Source organism: Plecotus auritus (assembly GCF_963455305.1).
Source record: "Plecotus auritus genome assembly, chromosome: 12".
In the NCBI taxonomy this organism is placed as follows: domain Eukaryota; kingdom Metazoa; phylum Chordata; class Mammalia; order Chiroptera; family Vespertilionidae; genus Plecotus; species Plecotus auritus.
This window is the reverse complement of record NC_137778.1, coordinates 40,313,460-40,335,671: the sequence shown is the minus strand read 5'-3', so window position 1 is coordinate 40,335,671 and position 22,212 is coordinate 40,313,460. Positions and strand designations below refer to the sequence as shown.

General features: G+C 48.1%; 1 protein-coding gene across 3 annotated transcripts in view; it reads right to left on the bottom strand.

Moving 5' to 3' along the window:
* VAV3 (vav guanine nucleotide exchange factor 3) overlaps nt 1-22,212 on the bottom strand; it is a 178,032-nt gene that overhangs the window by 65,316 nt on the left and 90,504 nt on the right. For all 3 annotated transcript variants that reach the window (XM_080648159.1, XM_080648160.1, XM_080648161.1), the window contains exons 16-19: nt 21,158-21,259; nt 20,759-20,859; nt 10,899-10,924; nt 5,928-5,973 (exon numbers count right to left, since the gene is read on the bottom strand). In XM_080648159.1, the coding sequence (XP_080504285.1) occupies nt 5,928-5,973; nt 10,899-10,924; nt 20,759-20,859; nt 21,158-21,259 (275 nt within the window). The remainder of the gene's footprint in view (nt 1-5,927; nt 5,974-10,898; nt 10,925-20,758; nt 20,860-21,157; nt 21,260-22,212) is intronic.

Sequence of the window (22,212 nt, the reverse complement as noted above, 5' to 3'; positions counted from 1 at the left end):
ACGACGGGGTTCCAGGAGCGATGGCGAAGCGAGCAACTGCGTTTGCTGGCCGCCCCTGCCTGTTAACGCTGAGCGGGGATGCCCTTCGGTGGGATCCTGCAGCTTCCCCTTTAGGTTCCACCCTCCAGATTTTCCTCTTTTGCTGCCAGAAAGCAATCAAGCAGAAGAGCCTGCAAATGGGGCGCGTTAGGGGCGCACAGCTGACCCAGAAGTGGGTGCTGTGTAAAACACTGCAAATGTCTTACTCGATCATCGCATGACTGAGACTGTTTCCCGCCGAAGGCATCCCTGTGCCCCGCGCCTCGGCCGGAGGGCCCGCCCGCCGGGAAAGGCTGGCTGGGCCAGGCGTGGGCACACCTGCCAGGCTGCAGAAATATGACCCTTTGCGAACTCAGAATGAGACTTGAGAGGGAGAAATAAATCCTCCCCAAACCAAAAAAGATGTGAGCGAGGGACCGGGATGTACCTTTCAGAAACCGGTCATCGTGGCAAAGAGAATCAGAAAGGAGGCCCCGGAAATAACCACAGGACGGTCAAGTGCCTCCGTGCAGAACTCGCCCTGCTGCCCGTAGTGAACAGGAGCCTGAGAACAACGCCCTAGTTCAGAAGCCACAGCCGCTCCCCGGGCCCCACACAGCGTGGTTTCATTTCTCTGCAAGGAGAATCACTGGGTTCTACTGTCCCGGTTTTTTCAAGTTCATTCTTTTCTTTTTTTAAGTGCATTTTTTATTGATTTCAGAGAAGAAGGGAGAGGGAGAGAGAGATAGAAACATCAATGATGAGCGTGAATCATCAATCTGCTGCCACCTGCACGCCCCACACTGGGGATTGAGCGCAACCCAGGCATCTGCCCTTACCGGGAATCGAACCGTGACCTCCTAGTTCATAGGTCGATGCTCAACCACTGAGCCATGCCGTTCAGGCCAAGTTCATTCTTTCAGTGTGAAATGTATGTTTACACATTTACAATTATGCTCCCAATATTTAGATTAGGATTGACATGTGATGAGAAATTAGTTTTAGAGGTGGCAGAAAAGACAAAAGTAGGTTTGACTGATAATATGGAAATAGTGTAACCTATGGCTACGTTATTGCTTATTTATTACAGACAAAAGCTCATTTACTTTAAGCCTTCAGGAATACACATCTGTTTCCTTAAAACAGAAAAAGAAAGGGTGAAATATATTTTTAGATTGGTGATTTTTAAAATCCCAGGTTGGTCTTTTTTCTCTGTAATGTTTTCTTTGGAAACTGAAAATATGAAATTTCTCTACTGCACAAGTTGTCGGTATGTTTAAGAGCACATCTTAAAGAAATCAACGCTTCCGTCTAGATTTGAAATGAGTTTTTCAATCCTTTGAAATTAAAACATTAAGGAAAATTTTAATTCAATACTATAAACCAGCATCGCAAAGGTTTCATTGATATCGATGAGAACATATAAAACCACCCAGCTTAAAAGCAATCGGAGCCCACACTTGCTTCTGTTTTCCAATTCCTTTTGCTTTTTGGTGCCTACCACATAATTACAGCTTTTTACATGTTTATCAGACTACTCATTCATTGTTTTCGTGACACTATGCCACACCGTAGTGAACCAATATAATATTAAAATACCTTAGCCCTGGCCGGTTTGGCTCAGTGGATAGAGAGCCGTCCCTCCGACTGAAGGGTCCCGGGTTCCATTCCGGCCAGTGGCACATGCCTCGGTTGCAGGCTCCATTCCCGGCCCTGGTTGGGGCCCCCGTGAGAGGCAGCCAATCGATGTGTCTCTCTCAAATGGATGTTTCTCTCTCTGTACCTCTCCCCCTCCCTTCCACTCTAAAAATCAGTGGAAAAAATATCCTGATTGAGGATTAACAACAGCAAAAAAAAAGAAAGGAAAAGAGTATTTTCATATGTCCACTCATATGCATAAATCAAGACCTCTGCCTACGTCTCCTTCCTTGGGCGGAACGTAAGTTCCTGCGGAGAGGAGCGTGTTTTCTCATGGATGGCACTGCAGGTGCTGCCGGTTCTAAGACACAGAGTTGGTCATGAAAGCGAGGGTCCTTGCGCCCCTTTCCTCCCACGAGAAACAGGAATGGCATTTCTAGCAAAGCTGTGCACCTGACAGAGGCGGCCGTCTGTGCAGATGGCTCTGCTGAGACACGTAAGACATCTCTGTGAACGAGACCGTGTTTCCAAGCCAGTCGCTTCGCAATCAAGATGAACCCCGAGAAAGAGCACTCATCAATGTAACCATTATCTGTCCGTTTGCTAGTCAAGGTTATCACCAATCTGATGCGTAACCTACGATCAGAAAGAGATGAGGGACCTGCACACTTATTTCCTCTGCTTCAGCTAATCTCCAGGAAGCCCAACACAGAACAATGGCTGGGATCTTTTAAATGCTAATGACTGTGGACTTGAATGCCAAGATGCTATGCGTCCTGCAAATATAAGATAATTTTGCAATCGTCTAAAGGCATGGATTTCATTAAAAGAACACATTTCCTGGTATACAGATGTGCCACAAGCCAACTCAATCTCGCACCTCCTATACTTAGACAGAAGGACATTTTTAAAGCTCAGTTAAAATTTAATTGGTCGCTCTGACCTTGAGTGCCACTTTAGGTGAAAAATATCACACCGGGGCTCAGACTTCCTTGAGATTTATGATCTCATGTTCTTGAAAAAGGCCCAGCACCTCCGTGTTCCTGAAATAATTGATCTGTCTCTTCTAAGTGGTATTTTCCTGAATCTAACATCTGATGTCTCAGGAAGAAAAGTACAAACTGATGAAAATACCTCGCTATATTTAACAAATCCAAAAGAGCTACCAGAATCTGCATCTACCACGTTATTACATTTATAAAAAACAGCCAAGATCATAAATTGGTAAACTTCTTAGCACAGAACAGAAGAAAATGGGAACCAAACAGCAAAACCATTGGCAAACACTGTTTATGATGATTAACCGCCATTATTAATAAAGAGCAAACGTTTTAAGTGTGTCAATGACACTGCAAATCTACAATTCAGCTCTCCCTCCGTTTGAAAAGAACGCCACAAGGCACTGTATAACTTTTCAAACTGTGCAGTTTTTCTTTCTTTTCTTCTTTATTGCAATCACAAACACTACTAACTTCACCCAAAACTCCGGACCAACAATGTTACTGGCTCCTGTACTTAAAGAAAAGCAAAATGCCACAGAGGCCGTAAGACAAGCAGAGAAAAAGGGCCAATCTGAAAATGGCTGTGATTGCGTAACTTGGAGCTTCAATGGAAATTCAGCATGAAATTCTGGGTCTGTCTGAAAAGAAATAACTGGCAAGTGTTACTGGTTCTCCAACACATGGCGGAACGTCCAATGTGAAATAACATGCTCTACCTCAAAGCGCCTGTCAGGATCGTCACCTCTTAGCATTTACTGCATACGTGGCACCGTTGCAAGTACTTTCACGTACCAGCTCGTGTCATGCTCACAACAGCTCTGTAAGGCAGGTTCTGTCGTTAGTCTCCTTCGACAAAGGAGGAAGCTACAGCGCAGAGAGGACACAAGTTGCCCAAAGTCAACGGCAATCAACAGCTAAGGTGGGTCGCCAGCCCAGGCAATGTGGCTCGGAGCCACGCTTCCTACAACTAGATTATTCCATGTTGCCCGAGAGCCAAGGCATGCAGAACAATTCTATCCACTCCTCCATTCATTGGAAAATACTATTAGGCACCTCCTACACAAAGAAGTTCTTGTCCACACAAACGGTCTCCAGAGAAGACCCACCATTTACCTTTGAAACGGCCCTGAAACTGGGATCTGATGCAGTGGTTACATCTGAGCCCCAACCTGTCTCATCACTTTTTTCTACAACACCCCCCGTGAGGCCCCAGAGCACAGCCGGCTATTCGCACTTGGAGAAGTCCACGAAATTAGCTGAAGAGAACTTAAAGGAACGTCCAGGAAAGGCTCGCACAGAAAAGAATGCCCTTGGAAGCGGTTTGTCCACACGGAGGAAGCCTCGGGTTTACCGGTCCCTCGTTTAGACATCTCGGGAATAAGACAGGCCACACAGCTGAAGTGACTGCCAAACAGCAGTCACGTGGCGACTGACGCGGAGCAAGGCCGTTCGCGAGCGGGCTTAGCTCTGAACAAGGCTCTGCAACTTGCAACAGAAAGAGACAAAGACAGCAAAGACTCTAACACACGCAGCTGAAGGCTGACGTCAGAAGCCACCTACAGGGAGAAGTGGCTGCCGTCACATTAGGAGCTGTAACACGAAAGGCCATCAACTATTTGCTCTTTTCAAAAATGTCAAAAAATGAGAAAACACTCATATACTTATTACACCTACTGCAAAGATCTCAGATAGATAAATAGATAGATAGATAGATAGATAGATAGATAGATAGATAGATAGATGATAGACAGACATATAGATATATAAAATTACAAGCATAACATATAATACTACGTCTTTTGTATTTCTAAATCTAATCTTCAAGAAGTCTTTCATGATCTTTGGACAAATTTTTGGACAAACAGGAATATCAGAAGAGTGATACCTCTACGAAGCCATCACCTTTAGGAAAGAGGAGGATAAACTATTTTATGATGGGTCCACTTTGTCATATTTATAATCTGTGAATTCACTATATCTCCCTTTAAATCATCTAAGCCTTAAAATGTAGAGCTCCTAAAATTTGGGGCTATAAATTGTTAATAGTCAAACATGTTCTTACAGATATAATAAAGAAATGCATTTCTCTGTTGGGGGGCAGGGGTGGATTAAATAAAAAACCAGAAGAGAAAATATTTCTAAAATAACATTTATAAAGGTTAATTTTTTGAAACAAAAATTTTTCAACTCACACAAAATAAGGAAAAGATTATGCTCACAGTCATACACTCCTACTAAACAGAAGTCACCTCTACACATTACTGCCGAATCCTCTGGAAAGGGTAACATCTTGAGAAAGTTAGAACTATTAAGAGTCAACCAGAACCCCTATTTTTTTAATGGCCTCCATTTTGTTCTGAGGTTAAACGACTGGAACGGATCTCGGCAAGCCAGTGAGGCAATTTCTAACCGGAGGCAACAAAGCCCCATAAATCCTTTCACACAGCTCGCAAGCTGGCGTGGCCAGCATGGGTGTGGCTGCAGTTAAAAGTTAGAAAGCTTTGAAAGCTAAACTCGACAACCAGGCAAACACTGTCGATGAGGCGAAAACCAAACCCACGATCCGGATTCTGTCCCGGCGAGACTATCCTTTCATGTCCCACCTGGTTTATTACCAAGTTCCATGGAGTTGGGATCCTTCAGCCACGAACGCCTTTCACCCACAACACTGTGGCCACGTAGGTAGCTCATCTTTGGTAAGTAAACTGTGGAAGGCATTGCTTAATGGACGGTGAAGTAATTGCCCTAAAATAATGACGGGGCCGACCTCACCATGTGACATGGAAAACAACTGCGTGTTCCCTGCAGCCAGAGTCCTTCCATTCTGTTCATTTATAAAAGAGTTTACATGCAGGATGGAGAAAAGCATGGTTCCAAATGGGGAGGGGACCGAAGCTCTCCAGTTTATGAGCCCTCCCTCCCCGTTGAAAACGCTAATTTTAAGCCCCCGTTTGCTGGTTGGGAACAGGGGGAGTGTGCTGGATACACTGGCATTAACCAGGCCCCCAGAGGCTGTTCAGTAAAGCGAATAACTGGCTCGGGTGCTGATCGGGGGAAGTGTGCTCCTGAAGGTTACTCACCATGTGACCCTGTCCGAGGTGGCACCATCGGGTGAATGACTGACACATGAGATGCTGACTCCTGGTCACACATTACATACCAAACTGCGGGGACCAAAGGCCAACACGCCGCCTGACTTTCTACCGCAACCCCCATAGGCGTTGCTAGTCACTCGCTAAGTCACAATCAGACACATGCAACCAAACACACCTGCGTCCACCTGCCGGGAGGTTCTCCGCAGCCCGTTGGTCCGTTTCTGTGCAGAAAGACAAAACAAGGAGTTTGTATTAGTGAAGCGCACTCCTCTGTGAAGGATCGAATAAAACGTAAAACCTTAAAAATATAAATGGTTAAAAATAAATAAAAGTGTCATGTTGCATTTCAATGATGGATATCTACAGGTTTGTTATCCTCATGTCTCAAAAGTATGTTTAAAATTTTTAATTAAAAAAATTTAACTGAATGAATTGGTTTTTAAAGTATATTACTTGGTGACACTTTGGAAAGCCAATGAATGGTATACTTTTTACAAGGAAAAGGTTTGACTAAATTGGATCCAAACATTTGGTTCGAAAGCTGGTTTTTACAGATTAACCTTTGTGTTTCTCCAATGAGTCCTGCACCTGAACACCACTCCACTGGCTGTTAGTAGCTATAACCCCGTGGGCGAGAGGAGGCCTCCATCTGCCACCGCTGGGTGTTAGAACCCGTTTTTCTGAAGTCAGAACGACTGCAGGAGCGGTGAGAGCGGAGCCCAGGCAGCCCAGCGCGGCAGGAACGTGCTCCCAGCAAAAACGTGATCTCCAAGACGCGAACTCGATGATTTCGGAGGCCAGACAGACCTGCGCCTGGAGAAGACGCAGCTCCAAAGACCCTCAAGCTCCAACCTTAGCAAACACTTAAATGAGGATGGTATTTTAACTGTGGGTCAGTTGTATCTTAATTCTTCAAGAAACCAACAGGCATGCAGCCTGTGAACCATAAAAGCCCATTCTGATTAGAGAAAAGGAATCCCTAAGAAAAACTGTGCATTGCAAAAATTACAGATGAGATGCAAAACAAAAGGTTTTAAAGCTTTGAAAATGCACAGGAACAAATTCGATTCCATATTGATTTGTTCCTACCTAATAACTATGGTAACCCCTCGGATTAAAAAGGACTCAATTTCGCTTCGTATCACACATCTGGGTGGAAGGCTGAGCCTATAACGGCCACGTCCTTCCGATTTTCACAGCCGCAGTTCTTCCCACGTGTTGGGGACCGCGCTCCATTCGGGGTGCACCCAGCTTTGCTCAGCACACACTCGCCATGGGTTTCTCCTTGCGTTCCTCCTGCTGTTTCCTTTCACGAGTTAAATGGGGGAAATGGGCTCCCACAGACACCAGGGGGCTCCACGCCATGGTAAGCAGACGTTCGGGGTTCTCAGGTGAAAGCCAATTGGAGGAATCTTTTACGTATAACTTTTTCAAAATGGATTTGTGAAAAGGCCCATGGGATCGTGACAATCGGCACTGAAGCTCGGGCCAACGAGATGGCTATCTGTACTGGACAGACGAGTCAGGGAGAGAGCCGCTGGGAGTGAGAAGTCAGTGTAGTCCTGGCCATCTGGTCAACCAGGCACAAAGGAGAAGCTCGGTGAGTCACAGATTCATACGCAATCACGTGGAAGAAAGCTGCTTTCAAAGAAAGACACTTCTCTATCTGAAGTTTTATGTAAACGTTTTGGAGCTCTCTCTGTAAATGAGCTCAACTGACAATATTTTCTGTATAATGATGGATATTTCGTTGTTAGTGGCTTCCTGCATAGCCCTCCTCCTTCTTCATGTAGAACAGGAGCTGTCTTTCTACTGCTCTTACACCATCTACTCTCAAAGGGCTTGGAAGGCAAAAAAGGAATTCAGCCTTTGGGCCTTACTCCTAGAATCCCTAAACCAGGAAACTATCAACTTAGAATGTGAAAAAGAAAACTTGATTTCCAGAGTAACTCCACATTACCTTAGAAATTAGGATCAAAATTTGGAACACGGGGAAATTTTTAAGAGTATGAATTGTAGAATCAGACTGCCCAAGTTCAAATTCAGACCACCAGGCACCTGTTAGATCGTGAATTAGTTACTGTCTTTGTGCCTGTCTGGATCCCCAATTTCCAATGGGGATTATATCCCCATCGGGGGTAATAATAGTGCCGACTTCATAGCATGTGTGGTGAAAATTAAGTGAGTTAATTTATGTTAAGTGCTTGGAACAGTTCCTGACACATAGCAAGGATTATTAAGTGAAAGCTTATTATTATTGTTGTCCTTATTAACTTAATGGTGTTTGGAATGTTTAAATTAATATAAAGGACGAATTCTTCTACTAAAATTATTGCCCTATTGCTTATGTTTTAGGTTCTTCCTCCAGAAAATCACTGAAAACCAGTGACCTTGAGAACAGAAACTTCTCTACAGCAAGAGCGGGAAATGGAACAAACCATGATCTGGTGAATTTAAAAGAAAAAAAAAAAAGAGGGAATTTCAGCTCAGAACAAGTGCAATTAGAGAGGCTGAGATTTATTATACTTTAAAAGCACCTAAAGAAGTATTTTGTTGGGAAATATTTAGCAGAGCATATTTAAACACACTCCACTCCCCTGCCTAAACTCTCAAAAGCCTGGCACCGCGCTGGAGTTGACCTTGTCCCCAGCAGGGCCCGGTGGACTCATGTAATGGGCATCCCTGGAGCTCAGGTACAGCCCCAGGAGATCAGGAGGGTCCGCCTTCAGAGCCTTCTCCATCCCCTTTCATCTACCTGGGGCGGGGACAACAATCGAAGAACCTACTTTTATTCCTTGATGCATTACACCTTTTACCTTGTCTCTCTCTAAAAGAAATATCTTGATCCTCTAAGACTCTCTCTTCTTGCCTCTTTTGGGACACACCTAATTCTGTTGATTTTACCAACAAAACAAGCACGGGTTCATTTGCTATAAGGAGCTGGCTTTGGTTCCTCCCTCTGTTTTGAAGACAGAAAGCCCTGCGTGAAGGAACAGATTTGAAACAGGTGTGTATGGAGTAGGGATGCAACGATGACCTGGCTTCCTGGAGCCGGAGGTGGCCTCTGACGGCCCATGCTAGAACGGGACGTGAGGTGCACGTCCCAGGGGAGGCTAAGGAGACCCGTGGGGCCTGTGGCTACTGAACACTGGCCCACCTTGACAATGAGGTAGGACATGAACAGTAAAAAGTGTAATCGTGGTTCTGGAAAGGGAAACCACCAAGGACTACAAGCAGGCACACGGAGAGAAAGAACTTCATGAGAGGGGAAGCCACAAGCATTCCAGAGCTTACAGAGGCCTTCATCGTTCAGTTCAGGGAAGACTCCCGAACATCATAGCAGCATCAGTCTTGGGGGGGAGGAAGGAGTGAAAGACACTTCCTAACATCCGATTCTCCCTTAAATCGAGCTCAAGTTGCCGGAGAAACCGGCCAGTATAGGAGCTTGCTGTAATTACCCATCCAAAGTAGAGATGACTAGCAGATTCACACAGGAAATAAAAATTGCACTTATTATATTCAAAAGTTAATAAGCAAGTCGCTGAAACACTGATGCTACATTTTGAAAAACTCAACATGAAAATGAATTCCTTTCATGATAGGCTCACGTGTAACTTTTAAGAACACACACACACACAAAATGCCCAGAGAGAGCTGTTTAGCACCCTGTGAAAATTATGAACCACTTCTCATCTGCACACTTTCTTTCTTGGCATAACTTGAATCAAATCAAGTGGAATAATCTTCCCAGAGAAAGAAAAGTAATGTCTGTATCCAACAGGATCGAGGTAAAGTAGCCCTGAGATGAAGTCCAGGGTATGCAAGGTTTCAAAACCTGTACCGATAGCCTTGACACCAGCCTGCGAGGGAGAGAAGGGGGCAGCTCTCCAAGGTCTTCATGGCGCCTTTGGAACAATCCTAACAGTCCTGATGACAATCTCACCTGGCGGCTAAACACTAAAGGAAATTCCTCAGTAACTCATTTTACCCTAGAGCACCCTGTGTGGCCTACGTCAAAATCAGTATTATCTTGTTACACATCCCCTCGATCCAGAGTCTAAAATACCGTCAGCTCACACACTGAAGGGGCACACCTGAATGTCCACGTCACACTCTTGTTATCCTGGATGAAAAAAACGTACGTGCTTTTGCAAAAGAAAAGCAGAAAATAACTTACCTCTTATTGACATCTTACAGCGCTTTTCATTATTTTTACCAACTATATGAACACCAGCCTATTAAATGCATACTAATATGACACCACTCTTAATGAGATGCAACTGTGTTAAAATAATTTGGCATGGCATGTTTTTGTCATTCTTTTATTCTGAAATTCTCCCATAATGTACTTCAGGTTCACATACCATCACACATAGTTTCTATTTTAATTTTCTTTGCTATGACATTATTTGGGGGAGGGCGGGTAAGAAATGTGTTACTTTGGGTTGAAGGCCAAGGCAATGGTTGGAACTGGCCATGTTTTTCATTCTTTCTTCTTTTTTTAATAGCTTTATTCCAAGGGGTGGCAGGGATCACATAGTTCTAAGCCATTCAATGTGAGATTGTGTTAAACCAAAAGGAAACGGGTACCAGCTCTGACTGGATCCATACGAATCACGTCTGTGTTCCAATGTGCAAGCACCTCCCTAGGTGGCCAATGCTGGAACCTCAGTGCTAGTGATCACCTGGCAGCAGCCGCTGCGTGACGGCGACAGGCCCCAGCCTCCTGGGAGGAGGCCACCCTTCCTTCTTACAGACAGGGCCAAGCTCCTCCTTCCAAGGCAATGCCTCCGGGGGCACCGCGCGTCCTAAACCTCCGGGTTTGTGATTCTGTGGCGGGGGAACGCACCCCCTCATCAGTGCCACAGCAATGCATCTGAAACCCACCCGAACCAATAAGATGCTGCAAGTTCCAGTTCACACCAGGCTTAGGCTAACTAACCACATTTTCCCTCCAGCGAGACCTCCCGCAGGTGACTGTGAAAACACCTCTGACTAAACCGTGCGTTTCACTCATGCGCTCTGGCTTGCTCCCCCGTCTGTTTTCAACTTTCAGAGGCACAGTTAACAGGCCAAAAGCTCATGCCGGTTAGCACACGACCCCACATGCAGACGTGATCTGAAAAGGCTGAAATGTTCCTCTTACCTCCGGTGCTTTGAGCGTCCCCGGCTCTGAAAGAAATGTAAAGATTGGCATTGTCAGTGCAAAGTTTTCCGTCTGGTTAGCAGCCTCCGCTGGCTGTGTGCGGCCGGTCAGGCGCTCCTCTCTGCCGCCCTGCCTGGTACCTGCAATAACTTTCCAGGGTCCCTCAGGCTGGGCTGGGGATTGTTTTGCAACTCCGGTTCCCTGGCCCTATTGGCTGTCGGGAGAGTGACTCATGGTGCTGAATGACTTCTCGGTTATGCTTAACTTTTTCAATTGCTTATGGAGCAATGTCAGTCCAACCCCATAAAGCTCCTTGAAACGGTGGCTTGCACTAAATTTATGTGCAAAGAGAAAGCTGGGTGGAAACTTTCAACACACCTGGTTTTAAGAACCTCCACACACCAGGTTACAAAGGCCCTATACTATTTGCAAGCATCGCAGATCGAACACAGGACAATACTGCGTGTCATTCTTTTTGCATTAAGTGGCTACAACACTTATTTTTAATTTCGGGGGGGGGTGGGGAATCCATTTCGATTTAAAGATGGAAATAAAAACAGAGGGCTGGCTTCCAATCGGCTTTTCCTCTCCTCCACAGTGGGCCTGTCTATATATAAAACCATGACGTCCATTCCATTTTAGTTCTTGAAAACAACCAGCAGGTATGCAGGGCCCGGGAGCTTCAGGTGAGCGACGCGGCAGGAAAGCAAAGGGCTGCCCTGTAATTAGAGGCTCCGGCTGCACAGGGAGGCCCGTGGGGGCTATTTTTGCTCCTTTCCCCACACCCAGGGGCGCCTGGGCAGGTCCCAACTCCTCTGCTCTGAAGGAAAACACCTCGCCGTTCTCGCCTGTGCCTGTACTTTTCCCACCTGACACGATCCTCTAAAGAAGGACTGGGAAGAGAAAAAGAAACCGAGGGGGCAAGTCAGGAGAAAGGGGGGAAGCCCAAATGCGAGCTCTGTGGGCCAGGGAGCCCCACCGAGCAGAGTTCAAGGGCGCGCCGTCCCTCAGAGCCCGCCTGGCGGCCACAGGTTGTGCACACAGAATGACCGCCTGGGGCAGGAACAGGAGGTTTGCTCTCGCTCTGCTTTCATTTGAAGGACTGCTCCTGATTCATGGAAAGGAAAACCCATGGGCACAAAGTCACCTTCCTGAGAAAAGCTGCATCTGCATTCCTTGATCCGCTTTCCACCCCCATCACCCCGGCTTCACAGGCAACTGTCAGGTGGGAGGCGGCCTCTGCCCAGGGTTCCTGGACAGAAGCGACTCCACTCCTTGTCCTCCCTCTAGAAAGAGGCCGGCTGCAGAGGGAAGGCTGGGCGAGGCTGGCTGGGGAGAGGGTCTGTACGCGCACCATCTGGCTGGGTACTGGGCCCAGACTTAGGACCCGGGCGAGGTGAACTCGGGTCCTAACAGCAGTCGTAATACCTGTCTCACTGGTTTGACCAAAAAGATCCATCTGCCCAAACAGCTCTGAGCTCCTTTCTCCTCCAACCAGTGAGGCAGAGCGAGCCAACAGGAGGGGAGTCCAGTCCAAGTCCGCCTTCCCCGGAGACTGAGCAGAGCTAGATCCTGCCAGACCTCTGCCATCGGAAAACCCAGACCCCCCCGGGTCCTGTTCCCGCCGACGCGTGCCCCTTCGTGTCAATTCCAGAGGAGCCTTTTGTTCCTGGCTCTGCTCAGAGGGGTTCTTACGTCGTGGGGAAGGAGGTCCTTTACAATGTGCTTTAATTGTATTCCGTAAACCCTCCACGCCCAGGCGGGCATCTGAGAGCCCCTCGGGAAGAGGAGACCGTGGTCTCCCAGGTGGCAGGTTGCTGTGTGTGCACCTCTTTACCCTGAAAACGGGTGCAGGGAAAATAAAGACCCTCATTGAAGCTCTCTGCATCCTGAGAGGGTTCGCGTGCCCGCTGGCCAGTCGCCTGCATGAGTGAGCCTCTCACAGAAGTCAAGAGGGTGTGAGGCCCGGCCGGCGTGGCTCAGTGGTTGAGCCTTCACCTATAAACCAGGAGGTCACGGTTTGATTGCCAATCAGGGCACATGCCCAGGTGGAGGGCTCGATACCCAGTGTGGGTGTGCTGGAGGCAGCTGATCCATGATTCTCATCATGGATGTTTCTATCCTTCTATTCCTTCCTCTCGTTGAAATAAAAAAAATAAAAATTAAAAATGAAGAAAAAGGGCGTGAGGTCCAGGCAGCCACAAGTGGGAACAGACTGGACTGAGGGAACCACCCACTCACCGCTCCTCCTTCACTCCTCCTGCTTCCTGCTGCCCCCACTTCCAGGATCCGCTTTCCTTATCATCCTCACTGGTCTCCACAGGCCGCCCCGTGTAACCCACAGAGGAAAATGGAAAAGGGGCTCTGGGCGGGGTGCAAGGCCAAGGCCAGGGTCCTGCACGGGGGGCTGACCCTGGACCTCGCCGCCACTCCGTCCTCACAGCCCCCACCCTCCCCTGCACTCTGCCCCCCAAGAAAGAGGCGCATTCCCTCCCTGGCATTGGCGGAAGGCCGCTCACACTCTGACCTGCGCAGGCTGCGCGGATCACGTACACAATGGCTCCTGGAAGTCAGGCCTTTTACTCATCGTATTTCGTGGGAGGATTCCGGACATTTTCTGAGAGCAGGGCCAAAGCCAACAGGCTGGGAAGGACGCTTAGAATCTGTTCTGAGTTCAGACATTCTCAGCTAGGACCCTTTACTGACACACTTCTAATTACTGAGTGGACTGACTCATTCACAGACAGAAGCTAAATGCTGACCACCGTATCGATGCAACAGCGTGTTAACCTCGACTAAAACAACAGGGAGGAGAGGGGGGAGACCCAACGGCAAGGCTGTTTTCCAGCTCAGAGTTCCCGCTGGCCGGGAAGCCAGGGAAGAACCTCCTGGGGTGAAGGGCTAGGGAGACGCGGCTCGGATCTCCAGCCTGCCATGCCGTCCTTCACCTCTCGCTATGCACCCAAACGGCAACACGGGCGCTGAGACCCCTACACAACTCTGCGTCACGGTCCCACATCAGGCCTAACACCCCGAGGGCTGATCATCACCGAATCTGCTTCTGACCTGCTGGGACGGCTGCTGGATGAGATCTGAAGACACAGCCCCCTGTCTCTCTCCTGGGAACTGCCCTAGGATAGTAAGTCAATTCTTCAACTTTGTCCAAAAGTCTTTAATCCTCAACATGTCTTTCCCCTGCAGCCTACTTCTGGGGCTCCTATGGATCAAACTGTAAAATGTTCTTGCCCTTTCAAGCACCCTTCTAGGTGGTGACTCACGGGCCCGCGAGGGGTTCAGACCTCTCGTTCTTTCATCAGGTCCCAACTAGCTCGTGCGGCTCAGAGCCGAGGTGCGGCTGAGGGCGGGGCATGCAGGGCTCCAGCCTGCAGCCAGCCCGGGGCGCCATGGGCAGGTGTGTGAGAGAAATGGTTTCCACCGAGGCTGTATACTCATGTCCCATGATTCATTTGCTTAAACAAAAATCCGGCCCTGCTATATGTGTCCGTCCCATACACGTGGCTCCCGGTGCATGTATTACGATGCAACCTGCTTGGTCTCTTATCTGAAGTTCTATTTCTTCAAACCAAGCAACTCAACACCCAGTACAATCACCGGTCTCAAAAGGGGACACAGACAAGTCATTACTAGTGGAGCTTTTGACGGTGCCTTGTCATCATAGCTAAACAGGCCATTTCTGTGAAGCAGTAACGTGAGAAGACAGTGGGGACTGAACCAGTCTGGGAGGAAGTTGTGTGGCTACTATGCTCACCACTCAGATCTACAGCAAAATCTTGGAAAACAAAAAACTATAAGCAATATTTGGGAAGAGGCTTTGAGTTCAAGTCTTTTCCGGCCTCTGAGAGGAATCCAACCATGGAACAGACCCCAGTTCACTTTAGTAATTATCACTGTTGCCGAAACCGGTTTGGCTCAGTGGATAGAGCGTCAGCCTGCGGACTGAAAGGTCCCAGGTTCGATTCCAGTCAAGGGCATGTACCTTGGTTGCGGGCACATCCCCAGTGGGAGGTGTGCAGGAGGCAGCTGATCGATGTTTCTCTCTCATCGATGTTTCTAACTCTCTATCCTTCTCCCTTCCTCTCTGTAAAATATCAATAAAATATATTTTTAAAAATAAATAAATAAATAAAATAATTATCACTGTATCATGCAACTGACCCAAACGGGCAAATGGAAGGAATCACAGCAAGGCTTGAGTCTAAAGTTGTCTTGACGGGTTAAAAAAGAGGACTGACTGACGTGACAGGATTTAAGTAATAGGAAGTAGGACCAAAGCCAGTTTTGGGTTATATAATCGATGACCAAGCCTTGGTTCATTGAAAAGTTCACATACCTAATGGTGGAAGGCTGACATGAAATTCTGTTCACATGGCTTAGGGCATGTGAAAATACTGCAGTCCTCTGTATAAGGGAGCCACTTCGGATGCCCATTTGGGGGGTGGGAGGCAGGCTCTAGGTAGCAACCTGGCAGGGTTAAGCCATTAGACCGCGAGGGCCACCCTCTCCCGTTAGGAGTGGCTGCAGCCGGAGCCGTTTTTAAACAGAGAAGCAAGTGGGGAGCACTTCAGTGGAATACAGAGCAGCTGAGGACTGCGTCCCGCTCCCCGGGAAGGTGCCTTACACCGGCATCATCCCCTTCTTTGTTTAGAGGGAGCAGTGCCAAGCAAGCTGTACGGAGCCATGTCAGGGCGAGACGGAGACCGAAGGGTGTTTGACCAGATGCTACGGGAGGGGAAAAGCACAAACGTCCCCAGAGGTCGCAGTCCCGGCTCAGGCTTCCCGGGGGAACACTGTGGGAGAGACGCCCCTCGGCAATGACGTCAGCTTGGCAGGGGCTTGTTCGGAGACGCGCGTCTAAGGGAGTCCACACCTAGTCATTACTGAGCGGGAAGTGCTGGCAGCACACCTCCAAATCCCTGCGTGTTGATCGCTGAGGTTGCCATGGCGAGCGGGAGGCGTCCGCTCAAGTTCAGTAACAAAGAGGGTCGGGTGGGACTGCCTGCTCGTTACACCCGTGCAAGTTTCCAGATGTGAAGACACAAACTAACCCCCAACCTTCCGATCCGTTTCCAAGCTGCACAGTTGGTCTTATAAATAGCCAACATTTATCAAAACACCTTCCCCATACTTCACGTGTACTTGAGTTCATAATCTGTCGGAGAGGAATATTCATGAGAATGCATTAATCCCTTCACTCAGAAATGCGCGGCATTTTTTGCCAAGTAATTATTATTTCAAGGATGAATGAAGACTAGGTAAATTTAAGGGATACGGAGCATGAAGTATGAAGGGTTTCTGAGCCCTGGGAAGACAGCACCCCGAGAAGGCTTAACATCCACAAAAAGAGGTGACTCAGCTACTTCAAACGCTTGAAGGTTGGTATTCAGCCACATCCAACATATTAAGGATTGCGGTGGGGCGGAAACATTTCTATTGGGGGGAAAGGATCAACTACTTGGTCTTACGCATCCTGTCTTTGGACCTGGTACTAAGTGGGAGATACAAATGAGGAACACTCCCTTAGTGAAGGAGCATGTAATCTACCAGAGGAAATTCAAAGCGTCAGAGGGTAGGGCTCACCACACACTGGTCATGAGTTCCCCCACAATGCCCAGCTGCCCTTGTCATTCAGTTGAGATCACATGACCAGTTTTACCCAATGGACTGTGATCAAACTGAACGGCACTGCTCACTTCCAGTCCCTGGGGCTTAAGAGCAGCAACCCTGGAGGCCGAGTGTGGAAGAGGCAGAGCCACAGATGGAACTGGTGTGGATCCCGAGCCATGAGCTAGAAGGGAGCTATCCCGGAGGGTCAGGGCCGCAGCACTGTGTGTGAGAAATAAACGGGGACGTGTGAAAGCCATTGGGACTGGGGGCGTTTAGTTGCCACAACACTGCCTAACTTTGGCAAATATGTAAAACCCACACAAAAACTAACGAGAGAAAGATTTACATCAGACCAGCACCGGGCAGTGGAGGAAGGTTAAGTGATTGGCAAAGAGCCTGGAGAAGAGGAAGGAACGGAAGAGCCAGATCTTGGAAGCGGAGGGAGAAAAGAAAGTGTGTTTCAAGGAGAGGGAACAGGAATTGCCAAGCAAGGATTCTAAACATGGATTCACAAAGAGGTGTGAACCCCTCTTCCCTGCTTCTTGATAAACCCCACAACCCGGCTGAGGGGAGGACGCTGCCCTGCGGCATAAGTACCATCTATAACCTGCGGGGCACCGACAGTCTGATCCTAAGGTACCTTGTTTTCCTGGGTGCATGACTCAGTTTCCTCGTCTCACCACGAGGGGCCGAGGACTGAAGGTATTACATCAGCCAGCTCTGAGACAGCCCCTGAGAGAGAGCAAGCATGACCCTCAGGGATGCCTGCATTTCTCACACTTCCACACATTTAAACCTCCACACAGCTGGTAGCTACTAACTTACCCCATTCCAAGGTGTTATTGCTTTAAAAAGACCTGTGAGGACATCTCCCTTTCCGAGAGAAGATAAAGCACCTGCTTCTGCTAGGGTCGTTCGCTGGGGTTGGCGCTGTGCCGTCACACACGTGGCAGGTGTCACCGCAGCCTCGCAGCACAGCCCGGAGCGCAGGACAAATGCAGGACCTGGCCCTCCGGGAGCTGAATCTGCGTTCTGTTATTAAACAACTTAGACACGCTGCTTATGTCTCTCCCTCGGTTTCTTGTCTGTGAGACAAGGAAAGCAATGAAACCAACTTCACGGGACCTTGGTAGGACTACATGAGGGAACAGTGGTAAAGTCCTTAAACGGTGCCTGACACTTCATACATATTTCTTTTTTAAAAAGAAAGAAAGAAGAAACTTTTAGTCCTGGCTGGTGTGGCTCAGTTATTGCCCCGTGCACGAGAGGTCACTGGTTCAATTCAGTCAAGGCACATGCCGGGGTTGCGGGCTGGATCCCCAGTAGGGGGCATGCAGGAGGCAGCCGAATGATGTTTCTATCTCTTTCTCTCTCCCTCTCCCTTCCTCTCTCTCTAAAATCAATAAAAATATTTCTTAAATAAATGACTAAATAACTTTCAAAGGCTGGGTGCTATTATTATCCCTATTGGAGAAGGGAAGGTGAAGTAACTGGGTTTAAGTCACCCCACACGTTAGCTGTGGAGCCAGATTTCAAGCAGACAGGACTCCAGCACTGGGTGGCTCTCTCACCATCACGTGCTAGCCCCCTCCCGCCACAGAGCTGCTCAGCGAAGGACAGAGGGACAGACGCTAGGAACACCCCACTAGAAATCCCAACTGTTTCCTACTGACCTTTTTTTTTCAAACATGGAAGTTACAATGTTAGAAGTCCGTGAATGTCCTTCTTGTGTCTCCCTTCTAAGTTTGGTGCTCGCTCATGTTTCTATCCACATTTGCTCCACATCCCAAAACAAGAAGGAAATTACGGAAGAAGCCCGTCCTTTAAAGAAAATGACTTTCCAGCACAGCCCATGGATTCCCTTACTGAGCCCCACTGTGCCAGGCTCTGCACTGAGCATCCACATTACTTCCCTGACCCTCACAAGAACCCCCTCCAACTTCCATCTTACAGATGAATACAGGAGAGCTCAGAATGCTTAAGTAACTTCCGCGAACTCGTGTAACTAGTAAATAGCAGAGAGTTTCAAGAATCTCTGCTTGAGCCCTGGCCAGTTTGGCTCAGTGGATAGAGAGTTGGCCTGCGGACTGAAAGGTCCTGGATTTGATTCCTGGTCAGGGCACGTGCCTGGGTTTTGGACTCGATCCCCAATAGAAGGTGTGCAGGAGGCAGCCAATCAATGATTCTCTCTTCCTCTCTCTTCCTCTCTGAAATCAATAAAAGTATATTAAAAAAGAATCTCTGCTTGACTCTCCACTACTCTCCCGCACTGTACCCCACAGAACGGAAGAACCATGCCAACATGGGACCCCTTGACTCTCAACTACTCTCTTACTATTCCCTGTAGGCTCGAAGAACCACACCAACCAGTTCAATCATGGAACCCCTTTATCTTCCGCCCAGACTCAGCAAACAGGGCTGCAGAGCTTAGGAAACCACACCAGCCTCTATGGGCAAATAACATGTGAACTGTCCCCGAAGACATGAAAAAATGGGGCCTGTGAAAATGAACAACAAAGTTTAAGGGATCAATTGTGTCAGGCAGACAAAGAATAGCCATAACACTATGTACTATTTCTTCTGTATTTTACAACTTTGTACACTGTTCTTTTAATATTTTTTATTGATTTCAGAGAGGAAGGAGAGGGAGAGAGATAGAAACATCAATGATGAGAGAGAATCATTGATCGGCTGCCTCCTGCACGCCCCCTATTGGTAATCAAGTCCAAAGCCCAGGCACATGCCCTGACCAGGAATCAAACCCTGACCTCCTGGTTCATAGGTCGATGCTCAACCACTGAGCCACGCCAGCAGGGCTGTAGTCTGTTCTTGACCTTCAGACATAGTAGTGGGTGCTAACCTTGTCGCCTTCACTTGACAGAGCTCAAGTGATTTGCAGAAGCGCCCTGACCCAGCACAGACATTCTTTGTGTGCCTGGCGCCACACAGAGGCCCAAGGGGCAGGAACCGTGCAAGTGCTCAGCTGACAGCAGACTTTCTGCCAGCAGCCGCCGTCTCCGGCATGGGGAGCGGCTCCTGGGGCCCTGGCCGATGTCCGCTAAAGGAGCCAAGTGAAGCGTGTGCTGTGATCTCAGACCTCTAATAGGGTTCACCGTTTCCCACATTGCCTGGTTTCTGAAGTCAGCCCGGAAACGAGCTATTATTCTCTTCCTCAGATTCACTCTTCTTCACATTATCCAAAATAATTCAATGTCCACCTTTCCCTTTGGGAAAATCAAAGGTTGACATGGCTGCCTTTTGAGCTCAAACTGTTCAAGATCCCTTTCTTCTCTTCAAAAAGTTTCACTGATTTTGAAAGGTCTTATTGATAAAACACAGAGAGAGAAACTCAGGGGAACGGGACAAAGAGAAAGGAGAAGAAAGAGAAAGAATAAAGAGGCCAGGAAAGAAAGAGAAGAAAGAGAGAGCCCAGGAGGAGAGGCGAAAGGCTCCTGAATGTGCGATTGCCGACGGCTAGAGACGGGTTCGTGAAACAATCGTGGGGTGTTATTTTTAAAAACCAGGGGGAAATATTTTCACAAAATCCAAAGAATATTGCTCTTTGTTCCATCCTGGGAAATGACAATGTATTCAATTCGTTAACTCATGAATTTTCTGCGTTGATGCTTACTGTTGGCGTCATTAGCATTTCTGAGCTGAGTATTTAAGAGAATAAGGGAGGAATTCAGGAACTGAAGATAGAAATGAAGAATAATTTTTTGTTTTATTTGTGTTACTCCACGTTTCTGTTTGGGTGGTATGGGTCCAGCCTGAGTGAGATTAGGGGGTTGGGGTGGGTGAGTGAAATGGGTGACATGAAACCTCCCTAACTCCTCCAGAAATTGAACCCGCGGCCTGCCACATGTGTAGAGAAGTCACATGACTTTCAACAATCCTCTAACCCAGCCGTGGGCAAACTACGGCCCGCGGGCCGGATCCGGCTGTTCTATCCGGTTCTCTTGCTCTCCCCTCCGCTCCTTTACTTTGAATTTATATTAGTTCACACAAACACTCCATCCATGCTTTTGTTCCGGCCCTCCGGTCCAGTTTAAGAACCCATGGTGGCCCTCGAGTCAAAAAGTTTGCCCACCCCTGCTCTAACCTGCGCTCATCAATGAGTGTCAAAGCAAAGATGCTACTATAAACACATCCCCAGTGTAAATGGGGCCTGAATTACATTTAGCAAGTTCTGTGTCCCAGTTAGAAGCAGAATCACCCCAAGAGACATGACTTACCCGCGGAATTAACTCGGCCGCAGTTGTCGACTCTCCCCAGACATTCTTTGTGTGCCCTGGCGCCACACTTGAAGCATAAATAGCCCTGGTAAAAGGTTCCTCTGCAAGGTGAAGTGGGAGACAGAAGGGTGAGCAGGCGCTGAGCTCTGCCTTCACGCAATCATTAGTGCGAGAAAGGAAAACAGGGGAACACAGGGCTGTGTGCGAAGCCAAGGCAGGGGGCCTCCCGGGGCCTGGGGGACCCCAGGTTCAAGGCCCAGGAGAGCTCTGTGGGGTGCAATGTTAAGACAATATCCCCATATCCCCCCTTGGGAACACTGGGCTGGGACGTCAGGGGCCTGCAACGCTCAGCAGTGAGGCCGGCTCCCTTAGGCTGGACCCTGGCCGCGCGGAGCTCACCTGAGCAGCATCTGGCAGGCCTTGCAGGAGGTCACCCGGCTGAAGGTGTGCATCTTAAACTCGTGGAAATTGGAGTCGGCATGGTCTGGCCTTATGTTGGATCTAGAAGAAGGGAAAGAAGGAACTTCCTAAAGAAAGTCTCACAAGGAAGGCGCGGTCCAGTCATCGGAAACGTGAGTTCATCAACATCCCATGGGGTGGAGATCTGATTCGAGCAAAAAGGCTATTCCACACGGTTCTGAAAGCCAAGGGTGTGTTTTGCCTTAAAACATGCACCAAAATCTCACTGTGTCAGAGGCAGCAGCCCGTGAGGAGTTAAGGAACCTGATCCTCCTTAGAATCAAGTGTTCCCAGAGAACTTTCCAGAATAGCCACAGAAGACAACCTTTCGGGGAAAACACAAAACGGGCTGGACAGTCATTTGTCTCTGGCCACAGCCCTAAGCTATAAACTAGCTGGAGGGGGCGAGGGCGGGGAAGAGGGTCCCTCCGCAGAGCCCACACCTGCATAGGTACGTGGCTGCTGTGATGGTCTATAAAAGTGAATGAAATCATTGCACGAAACTTTGGAAACAAGGTACCAGTCTGATCACTAAAAACTTCCTCAAGGGTGGGCAAGCAGTTCAGTGAGGGACGGAGGCAGCTAGTGCAGGCTTAAACAAACAATCAAAACAAAAAACTTCCTCCTCCACCAACAATTCACTTCCCTTACAATCCCGGTAAAACTAAACAAACAAATGCTATCACTTATGTTTTTTTAATGTATTTTTATTGATTTCAGAGAGGAAAGGAGAGGGAGCGAGGGATAGAAACATCAATGATGAGAGAGAACCATCAATGGGCACGGCCCACTGAGGATCGAGCCCACAACCCAGGCATGTATGTGCCCTGACTGGGAATCGAACCGTGACCTCCTGGTTCATGAGTTGACACTCAACCACTGAGCCACACTGGCCAGGCTGTTTTATATTTTATTTACCCACACACAAAAATACACGAAGCCTACTGCCAACTGACACTTACGATGCATTTTCTCTTTACGGACACGGTGACAAC